This window comes from Myxocyprinus asiaticus, chromosome 11 (genome assembly GCF_019703515.2).
Source record: "Myxocyprinus asiaticus isolate MX2 ecotype Aquarium Trade chromosome 11, UBuf_Myxa_2, whole genome shotgun sequence".
NCBI lineage: Eukaryota > Metazoa > Chordata > Actinopteri > Cypriniformes > Catostomidae > Myxocyprinus > Myxocyprinus asiaticus.
Genome location: NC_059354.1, coordinates 5201026 through 5213015, shown reverse-complemented (window position 1 = coordinate 5213015; position 11990 = coordinate 5201026). Strand labels below are relative to the sequence as shown.

Sequence of the window (11990 nt, the reverse complement as noted above, 5' to 3'; positions counted from 1 at the left end):
TTGTGTCACTGAGTTGGTTGCGTAAAAAGCCGATGCAGAGCTTCTAAAGATGACACGCTACAATTACATCTTTCATAGGGGGGCCCAAACAGCACGGCCCTTCAGGGGCTACAGAGGCCCTGTGTCACTCCTGCCATCTACAGATGAATGGAGAGAAATGAGATGGGATGAAAGCAAAGAGAGTTGAAGAATGAGAGAGGATTGTTATTAGGTGTCAGTTCACACTGAGACTCTCAGAATAGCCTGATCGTCCACCGTGCTGCCACAGCAGGATTTACACATCAGAAAAACGTCTTTACCAAATGTTCCCATCTTACAGCGTCTCTACTCTGGACACGACCAGTGTCACATCACATTGCGCTGTGTTGACTTGAGTCCATCAACACTAGCGGCATCACCTCAGAATGTTAACCAACAAGGGGCGGTTCAGTCCAAACGTGTTCTTACTCTAATAAAAAAAGCTGGACTCAACGCTACGTGAGGGAAAGAATGCGAGACAGGTTTTTGAAAGTAGAAGCTCTTTTAAATTTGACGTCTAAAAAAGCGTTGCCCTCCAAGGGGTGTGCGATATACCGAATATAAATGATAAACCTATAGAAATCTGTCAGCCTGTACATACACTCACTGAGCACTTTATTAGGAACCCCTGTACACCTACTTATTCATGCGATTATCTAATCAGCCAACTGTGGCAGCGGTGCATAACATCATGCAGATACGGGTCAGGAGCTTCAGTTAATGTTGTTATCAACCATCAGAATGGGGGAAAATGTGATTTCTGGTTCAAGCGGACAGAAAGGTAACGGTAACTCAGAGAACCCCTCTGTATAATTGTAGTGAGCAGAATAGCGTCTCAGAATGCACAACATGTCAAACTTTGAGGCGGATGGGCTACAACAGCAGAAGACCACTATGGTCCTAATAAAGTGCCCGACGTGGTCTTCTGCTGTTGTAGCCCATCCGCCTCAAAGTTTAACATGTTGTGCATTCTGAGATGCTATTCTGCTCACTACAGTTATACAGAGGGGTTCTCTGAGTTACCGTTACCTTTCTGTACGCTTGAACCAGAAATCACATTTTCCCCCATTCTGATTGGTGAGTATCTTTGAGTATCATCTATATCGTGATAACACAAAATGCTACGGCATGGTACAGTAGGCACATTCTAATCAGTGGTTGAGCAACAAATAATTGTCATTTGCCACTCGGACAGATCTATTTTTATCTGTCCTCGGTTACTCTTACGTTATTTACCATTACAGGGTTTCCGCAGGTCTTAAAAAGGTCTTAAATTGGAGCAACAAGTCTTAAATTCATAAGGTCATTAAAGGCATTAAATGTTGCTTGAAGGATCGTATTTTCGTTGTGTTAAGTCATTTTAAAGTGAAGGGTAGGCCTAATTTCTGTGCCACACGGCTTAGATAAGATTGCTAAATATTCATTGAACAGTATACAATAGGTGGCGGTATGTGCTGCTTCATCTGTCAGTAACCACGGAAGAACTTGGCAAATATCACAGTTTAGAGATGTAGTTCGATTGAGAGGCCGATGGATAAGTTGGTGAAATGGGGAAACGTTTGTTCCAGCCAAAATTGAAAAAAAGAAGATACTTTTTGTAAAATGAGTTAAAAAGTAATGGAGATCTATCGAAAGTTGCAGTTTTAAATTTTGAAGTGTTGCTATAAATACGACTCTTCATGTGCTCCTTAGACATTTACATTTAGAGAACATATTGACGTATTGTGTTCCCTTCACTTTATTCCTTACATTTTCTTTAGTTGGTCTTAAAAGGTATTAAAAAGTCTTAACTTTAGCTTCATAAAACCTGCAGAAACCCTGCATTAAAAAGCGTATTTTCTCACGCAACGATGTAACAATGGTTTTCAAATGTGTAAAAGGTCTACTATTAGTTTGGACATTATTTTAAATTAAAAAAAAAGGAACTCGTTTTTTTGAATAACTTTTCACACATAAAAATGTGTGCCGTATTCTCAGTACACATTTGCTGCACCTGTTGCAAGTTGCACCTGAATCTGTGTACAAGTCGCACTGACAGAGGTTGCATGCGGCAGGCGCTAGGACCCGCGAGCAGACGCCCGACTTGTCAAAACATTTCAAAATGCCCCATAAGGATTACTCAGGATCTATGCATCGTATCATGCAGTATTTGGACTTGTTTTAAGTCTTTTTTCGGGAGCATTTACTTTAAGTATTCGTGTGTTTTTCATTTTCATTGTTTAATGGAAAAAAAAACACGACAAATAGCCACATCTGTTTATAACATCTGTAACTGTATGCTGTGCACAAATAAACAGCTTTTAGTCTGTGAGTAAAACAATATGCCTGTTACATACTGTTTATTCATCAACCTTAGCAACTGTGGATATTTCTGATATTTACAACCCTCTTTGCTATGCACTAATTATCTGGTTCACTTACTGAATGTTTTGCTGTGAGTGTGAAGAAACGTCATTTTGTGGGCATGTGAGGAGTTGCGTTTGACAGTGGTCTAGAGTTTGTTAGAACAATAAAGTTATGATGGACAGAATATTTAAACTGGTTGCATCAAGTACTTTAGTATTTAGCTTATATCAGCACAACAGGTGTCAGTCTAGTGCATGTTTAAAAAGAAAAACTGTTAAAAAAACAGACAGATGCAATAATGTGGTTGACTACATCGCGCATCTGAATACAGTGTATGCCCGGTTATGCCGCTCTTCTCCATCATTCGATGAATTACTGCTGTTATGATCGCCACCACCAAATTTCACTTACCACCTGCTTTCTGTGGGTGATAATAGAGCAACATTAATTGCACCAGGCAAATTGCGCAGATTTTTGTGTATTAGGCACAATTTATAATAAGTAGGGGCGTGCGATATATTATTGGCCGATAGCTAGGAAAATAGTGAATTGTGAAATTATTGTGCAATAAATTATGATGTTTTATTTGCTTGCGGAAGAGAATCTATGACTGTTTGCAGATTATTTGTACATCAGTGCACTGTTACAGTACATTGTGCTGGGCCTTGTTTTAATCAGGATCATCTGCTGTGAATCACAGTATTCTACTTCTCATATTTTGTATTAATAAGTGAAAATAAATGAAAACGCAACAAAACATTCGATATATTCTACTTGGGGGCAATCGTTTTTGTGTATTACCGCACTTTATGAAGCAACATTGACCTGAGACATTGATATGATATCCGTTATTTCAGCATTATGGATTGAATTAAGATTGAATCGTGATACGGCCTTGCATGATTAGTAATAAAAGATTACTAGACTGCGTTTAAAACAGTCTGCATTGACTGCTTCAGTCAGCACTGCACGAGCTATTGGCGCCTTTTTATAGTTAGTTATTGAAGCATGTTTATTAACTGTTATAACAATGTTGATAACAATGTCGTTTGAAACATTTTCTTGCTTTTTTGTATTTAGACGATCACATGCCTGTATATGGTTTAAAATTAAGACAAAAAAATTATTGGACACTTGATAATTGCTTCATTAAAGATTACAAGCTCAAGTGTTTTAGTTTATAGTTTGCAATCCTTTCTTTCTCTGAGCTTCTTGACAATGTCTGGGCAAATAATCAACAAGTTTCTGTAAAAGCTGTGGTGAAAGTTTCTTCCAGGTTTCAGCCACCAAAGCTTTCAGTTCTTCCACACTAGAACATTGACGATCTAACAATTTCTTCATAGGTGCTCTCGCCAGATAAGTAAAAAACTAAATCTTCCATCCTCCACAGGACAGGATAATTGTGAGTAAAATCAAGAGTAACAGGCAAGAAACGCCTGCAAGGATTGCCTCACACGTCAATGAGAATTACCAGATACAACTTGGTTCACAGACCGTTTGAAACAGGATCAATGAGTATGGGTACATAGGGAGAGTAATGCAGCGAAAACCATTCATTAGCTCAAAGAATAAAAAGTCCAAAGGATAACATTAATGCTACAGTATATAACATAATATAAGACACAAGTATTAAATGTAAAATGTTTTACACATTTATATTCACATTGTTCAAAGATCTGGGCAGCAGAAATGTTTTTCATTTAATAGTTTGTCATATGACATGACATATTAGATGTCATACAAACATATTTGTTGACTCCAAAGAGCAATAAGCTACCCATTCAAATGCAGGTTCAGTCGGATTGGAAAGGTTATATTTTAAAAAGGGCAAATTTATGTTCTTGTTATTTTTATCCGTCATTAGTTTAAATTAGTTTCATTATTTTTTGCATTGAAACGTACCTGTTCTCACAGTCACGGAGCTCTCTCTCTCTCTTCTTGTGTCTTTTCTGCTGCAATACAAAAGAAGTGCTGTAACTTTTCCTTGCAAAAGTGCATGATTGTTTATTTATCCAATCGTGGCTTTTCGTAGAACGCATGTCCAAGTGCAGCTTTCAGTAAGTAAAGAAATGCAACCAATAAAAACAGACTGTTGTGACTCATTTTAGTGCACGAAAAAAGCTTGGTGACAGAATCTGAGTGCGATGAAAACATTCACATCAGCTTGACATCTTGTCCATTCTTCAGGAAAAGAAGAAGCTTATTGGTCACTTGACGAGAACACAAGACCCCGTCTCAGTGACAGAATGATTTTTTCAAACAAAACGGATGTTTTTTTCAGTCTTTGTAGCCATTAACTCAGTACGGAAGTCCCGACAGTCAAGTTATTAATGAACTCCCATTGAGAGATGCTAATGCGCACTCTGTCTCCCTCTGCCTGGCCAATGATTATGTTAATGAAACTAACACCTGAAAATCATTGGAAAAAAATTGGCTAGTGAGATGCAACTAGCACTAAAGTCCAGTACTAGTGCTAATGCTATTTTCCCCTTGCCAGTGCTCTTTTATTCCTTCATGTTAACTGAAGGCAAATCTGAATGTTCCATTTTAGCTTGTTAGCTAGCGAACTCGCTAATGATAGTAAGACCAATAATAATAATAATAATAATAATTATAATTCCTTACATTTATATAGCACTTTTCTAGGCACTCAAAGCGCTTCACATAGTATAGGGGGAATCTCCTCAACCACCACCAGTGTGCAGCATCCACCTGGATGATGCGATGGCAGCCATAGTGTGCCAGAACGCCCACCAAACACCAGCCACTGGTGGAGAGGAGAGTGATGTAGCCAATTCAGGGCCAATGGGGGAATTTGGCCAGGACACCGGGGTTACACCCCTACTCTTTACGAGAAGTGCCCTGGGATTTTTAATGACCACAGAGAGTTAGGACCTCGGATTAACATCTCATCTGAAAGATGGTGCCTTTTTACAGTATAGTGTCCCCGTCACTATACTGGGGCATTAGGACCCACAAAGACCACAAGGTGAGCACCCCCTGCTGGCCTCCCTAATACCACTTCCAGCAGCAACCTTAGTTTTTCCCCAGGAGGTCTCCCATCCAGGTACTGGCCAGGTTCAACCCTGCTTAGCTTTAGTGGGCAATCAGGCGAAAACTATAGGGTGATATGGCTGCTGACTAGCTCACTAGCTGGCTGCTGGGTAATTTTGATTTCCTCACTGTTGACATGCATTGCACTGGCTGGCAAGAAGTATCATAGCTACCTTTTTTAAAAATCCCCTTTTCTCCCAATTTGGAATGCCCAATTCCCACTACTTAGTAGGTCCTCGTGGCGCGGTTACCTCAGTCCGGGTGGCGGAGGACAAGTCTTAGTTGCCTCAACTTCTGAGACAGTCAATCCACGTATCTTATCACGTGGCTCGCTGTGCATGACACCGTGGAGACTCCCAGCATGTGGAGGCTCATGCTACACTCCGCGATCCACACACAACTTGGCACGAACCCCACTGCGAGTGAGAACCCCTAATCGCGACCACGAGGTGGTTACCCCATGTGACTTTACCCTCCCTAGTAACCGGGCCAATTTGGTTGCTTAGGAGACCTGGCTGGAGTCACTTAGCACACCCTGGATTCAAACTCGCAACTCCAGGGGTGGTAGTCAGCACCAATACTCACTGAGCTACCCAGGCCCCCCATATCATAGCTTCCTTAATATTTGAATGGAAATTAAATAACAGTTGCCAGCAATTATTATGTTTTTTACAACAGGTAGAATTGACCATCACATCCTCACCTTATCATATTACATATTTTCTTGCAGGAATGCAGAAAATTTGCTCAACCAATGCATTCTCTCTGACATCTCCAGCTTGCGTTTATGAAAGTTGGGGTTGGGGGGCATGCCTGAACTAGTTTATAGAGGAAATCAGCAGCCTAATAAAGAGGTTGACTGGCACAAACTATTTTATATATTTTGAAAATACACAAATACCAAACTTAAATGTATTTAGATACAAATTACATTTGATTTTTTTTTTTTTCAAAGACTTTAAAAGACAAAGTACAAAATAGTATTATGTATTTCAAATACATGTAACTGAAGTACTGCCCATCCCTGACCAGCTGCCTATTGAAAGAATACTTTGCAAAAAAGAAAGGTCTTAGAATGGCCCTCTAAGAGCCCTGACCTAAACCCTATAGAGCACATATTGGATGTTGTGGTGAAGAAAATGTCAGATCGTCGATGTTCTAGAGTGGATGAACTGAAAGATTTGGTGGCTTAAATCTGGAGGAAACTTTCACCACAGCTTTTACAGAAACTTGTTGATTCTATGCCCAGATGATGTCAAGAGATTGCACACTAAAAACTAAAACACTTAAACTTATCTTTAATGAAGCCATTATCAAGTGTCCAAATAATATTTTGTCTTAATTTTAAAACATATATCAGTTGTTTTATAATTTAAAACGTAACAAACTTCTTTTTGTTAAATGTTTTGCTTGAAAAGTGTGCTTATGTTATCTTTCTTTACAATAAAATAAATTGGTTTGATGTTCTCAAATGCAAAGGAATTCATGCATTTTTAAGTTCAGCTTAAGCATCCAAATACTTTTTGGGGCCATATATATATATATATATATATATATATACAGTATATAGATTGCCAAGTATGCTTACACATACAAGGAATTTGTCTTGGTGACAGGAGCTTCCAGTGTACAACAATACAAAAACAGCAGCAAGACATAGATTATAATAAAAAATAATTATACACATATGTACATACACACACAGACACACACATACATACATACATACATACATACATACATACACATACGTATTGTAAATCTAATACAAATCTGTTATCTGTTATGTACAGTGCAAAATACAAATCTGTTATATACAGTGCAAATGGTTTTTTGGTTTTTTTTTTTTTTCAGAGGAATGAAATGGCAGAAGAGGTTGGATGTGTTGGATAAATATAAAAAAGACTAAACTGTGTATTGCACATAGTTATTGCTCAATGGGGCAATTTAACTGTTCATGAGATGGATAGCCTGAGGGAAAAACATTTTCCTGTGCCTGACGGTTCTGGTGCTTAGAGTTCTGAAACGTCGGCCAAAAGGCAACAGTTCAAAAAGGTAATGGGCAGGGTGAGTGGGGTCCAGAGTGATTTTTCCAGAGGAGGGGCAACCAATAATCCTCTCAGCAGTCTGAACTGTCCATTGTAGTCTTCTGATGTCTGATATCGTAGATGAATCAAACCAGACAGTTATTGAAGTGCAGAGGACAGACTCGACCACTGCTGAGTAGAACTGTATCAGCAGTGCCTGTGGCAGGTTGAACTTCCTCAGCTGGCGAAGGAAGTACAACCTCTGCTGGGCCTTTTTCACAATGGAGTCAATGTGGGTCTCCCACTTCAGGTCCTGTGAGATGGTAGTGCCCAGGAACCTGAATGACTTAGAATGGTGAGGGGGGACAGTGTTGGGGGTTTCCTCCTAAAGTCCACAATGATCTCCACCGTTTTGAGCGTGTTCAGCTCAAGGTTGTTTTGACTGCACCAGACAGCCAGCTGTTCAACCTCCTTTCTGTATGTAGACTCATCATCATCTCGGATGAGGCCGATGACAGTGGTGTCATCTGCAAACTTCAGGGCCCTTGGCGATGCAGTCATTGGTGTAGAGGGAGAAGAGTAGTGGGGAGAGCACACATCCCTGGGGGGCACCAGTGCTGATTGTACAGGTGCTGGAAGTGAGTTTCCCCTGTCTCACAAGCTGCTGCCTATCTGTCAGAAAGCTGGTAATCCACTGACAGATAGACATGGGAACAGAGAGTTGGTGTAATTTATTCTGGAGTATAGCTGGGATGATGGTGTTGAAAGCCGAACTGAAGTACACAAAAAGGATCCTTGCATATGTCCCTGGTCTGTCCAGATGTTGCAGGATATGATGCAATCCCATGTTGACTGCATCATCCACAGACCTGTTTGCTCGATAAGCAAATTGGAGGGGATCTTGAAAGGGTCCAGTGATGTTCTTCAGGTGGGCCAACACCAGTCTCTCAAATGATTTCATGACCACAGATGTCAGGGCGACAGGTCTGTAGTCATTAAGTCCTGTGATTTTTGGTTTCTTTGGGATGGGTATGATAGTGGAATGTTTGAAGCAGCATGGGACTTCACACTGCTCCAGTGATCTATTGAAGATCTGTGTGAAGATGGGGGCCAGCTGGTTAGCACAGACTTTCAGATAGGCAGGTGAGACACCGTCTGGGCCTGAAGCTTTCCTCGTCTTTTGTTTCCGAAAGATGCGGCTCACATCATCTTCACAGATCTTATGTGCAGGTTGAGTAGCAGGTGGAGGGAGGAGGGGGGTTGCAGGAGGTCTTGGTGTTTGTGTGAAGTGAAGGTCAGAGTGGGTGTGGGGTGTGAGATTGGGCCTTTCAAATCTGCAGTAGAACACATTCAGGTTGTCAGCCAGTTGTTGGTCCACCACAGGGTTGGGGGTAGGATTTGTTTCATTCCACTCCACACTGATGCAGGGTTGTTAGCTGAAAACTTGTTTTTCAGCTTCTCAGAGTATCTTCTTTCAGCCACTCTGATTTCCTTGTTCAGTGTGTTCCTGGCCTGATTGTACAAGACTTTATCCCCACCCCTGTAAGCATCCTCTTTGGCCTGACGAAGCTGCATATGTGTGTGTGTGTGTGTGTGTGTGTGTGTGTGTGTGTGTGTGTGTGTGTGTGTATATATATATATATATATATATATATATATATACACACACACACATATTTATACATATACTGTAGATATATACATACAGTATGTATTAGAGCTGCACGATTAATCGTTAAAAGATCGCAATCTCGATTCAGACACCCATGCAATCTCATTTCTAAATTACAGTTCTGCAATGTATATTAACGTTCCCGTGGCATGCCTTTGTAATGCGGTCAAATTTAAATGAGAAATTCACTTCAAGATGCGTTTGTAAATGTTGATCTTTTAAACTTTATATAGCATCCACAAAACACAGCTCTCCTGCATGAGACGCTGAATAAACTAAAACACAACAGCCAAAGACATTTGTCCAGCACAGTGCTTTACAATCTGCAGGGTGCAGCCACGATTAGCTAGAAGTATGCCAATCTCTGTTCAGTTCAATATTTTAATAGCCAAGGAATTACCCAGATCTGACTAAATTCACTACCCCTGAGCTGTTTTATTACAGGTGGCTGCTGTCCAATGCTCACATGTGTGTGTCTCCCCATGCACTTGATGAATGTAGCGCTCCTGCACGAGACTCCGCGCTGTTCTTAATCAAAATAACCCTCTTTAGGTGATATTAATGTAAACACAGCTGTTAATGAATTACGAGAGTGTAAACAGACGGGATTAAATCTGCGCTGTTATGACGAGATATTAAAGCAAACGGACATTAATGTATAAGCAGACGGGACAAATTCTTCAAAGTGTTAGATCTGTGCGATGTCTAAATGTATATAAGCTGCGTGCTGTCTGTTATAGGCATTTTGATATTCTTACTGCATCAAATTAGTATTAATGTAGATCTAATAATCACACAGTAAAGAGTGTCATATATTTAAGTACTTTCATTTGCATTAAAATACCTTTTTTAATAATTTTATATTATAATTTTTTTTAATGTATAATTACTGTTGCTGAAAAACTTAAAGCACTTTTATTCTGTTCCCTATTTAATTACTGGCTCTTGAATAATTCCTTTAAATGCTTGAAACAATTTTTACAAGAGACACATTGTTTTAATTTAAATTGTTAATATATATATATATATATATATATATATATATATATATATTAACAATTTAAATTTACTGCTGGATTGCAGGTGGTTATATATATATATTTATTTTATTTACCTAATAATAAGCCTCATTTACAGAGAAAGCAGGTATGTGACTTTTTGAATTTTAATATGCATGATGCAGCACTATTTCAGCACAGAAAGCAACCAAGTTAAGCTGGATTGCAGGTGGTTAAAAAGTGAATGTGCTGAAATAACACATGAAAGAGTGGCACAACTTGTGTTAGTGAATTCACTCCACAATGTTTGACCGTTTCTGTTTCCCATAGCAAATCGCAGTCCCACGAAGTGATGAATGGACACGCTTTGTGCGGACGCTGGCTGAGATTAACGAAAATCGTGATGATGCAGAAGAACTGGCCGCCCAGCGTCTCGCCGCTTGATCATTATGGAAACCAACACCAATCCAGAGATCTCAGAAACAAACAGCCCGAGACAATGACCACTGTAATCATCTCTCTCTTTGGAAATTAAATTGGTTTTTGTGTGCAAACCTTTGACTCTGCCTTTTGTTTGTAAAAAAAATCTGAAACCTGGACTGTAGATTTGAGTCTCACTTCATGACCAGAAGCCTTAACATTCACTTGCAAACAAAACCCCCAAAAATATAATGAATGTTTCTCAGTTTATATCCAGGTACCTCTGAGCCTGATAATCTCTGGGTTTATTATACACAGCCAAAGAGAAGCATCTACATGAGTGAATCACACAAAACATGTCAATAACATATCCAGGTCATGTTTTACAACCAAATCTAAAGAATAAATGATGGTGATGATTCATGATTTAAAAAAATATATTATATATTAGTTCTTTCTTTTGATTTTGTGTTGAAATATGACGCATATCTGTTCTTGCCTGGTTCTGTGAGATTCATTCAACCCATCTACACTATTCTCAATACTAGAGTAATCATTGTATTCTTTCAAACTAAATAAGAACTAGAGAGAATTCTAGAGATCTGCATCTTTAACTCTAGATCTGCTCCATGGGTCACAAATTCAACATCACATCAGTTTGTTGTTGAGTTCTGTTGTCTTGCTGTGGACAAAACACTAGTGACTTGTAACTTTCAAATCTTTGTTCTTTTTCAAATCTCAATTCTCATGCTGTAAAGTGTTGTAATGAAATCTTTTCCTCTTCACCCGAGTCTCCTTTTTATGATGCACATCAATATATAGTGCTTGTTTTCAAACTATCTGAACTATTTAAAGCATCTCATTTTGAGAGCAAGGTCTTCCACCTCAGTATTACACATCTGTTTGAAACGGTCACAGTAGCTTTTGCGGAACCTCTTTGAATGTCTTTTTATATTTACTAATTCTTTTTCTAAGCCAGAACTTTGGCAAATCTGTTCTTACTTACCTCAGTCAGTTTGAAGTCCTCAGTCTGTACTGTCATACTTGAGAGATGAAAGTAATCAGGATTTTGTTTTTCAAAAACATTCCTTGCAACTATTTCCGACAGTATTTGTCATGTTTGAATGTCCAATAAATCTGCATTTCAAAAAGAAACCATTGTGTTGTGCAGTATTTCAATGAATTACATTAGAGTAATGAAATACATTTAGATAAATTCCTTGACTGCCTGGTCATAATTTTTATATGAAATCAAACACTCTGTTAGACCCGTGAAATATGTAGACACCATTATTTTTTAAAAGGACATGCAGAAGACCAGTATACACTGATTAGCCAAAATATGACCACCTGCCTAATATGCTGTTGGTCCTCCACGTGCCGCCATAACAGCGCCGACCCGCTGAGGTATGGACTCTACAAGACCCCTGAAGGTGTCCTGTGGTATCTGGCACC

General features: G+C 39.2%; 1 protein-coding gene across 2 annotated transcripts in view; it reads left to right on the top strand.

Moving 5' to 3' along the window:
* The window catches only part of LOC127448065 (dynein, cytoplasmic 1, intermediate chain 2a-like), an 81223-nt gene extending 69541 nt beyond the window's left edge, over window positions 1-11682 (top strand). For both annotated transcript variants that reach the window (XM_051710342.1, XM_051710341.1), the window contains one exon: window positions 10446-11682. In XM_051710342.1, the coding sequence (XP_051566302.1) occupies window positions 10446-10559 (114 nt within the window). In that variant the 3' untranslated portion in view covers window positions 10560-11682. The remainder of the gene's footprint in view (window positions 1-10445) is intronic.
* Window positions 11683-11990: the final 308 nt, after the last annotated feature.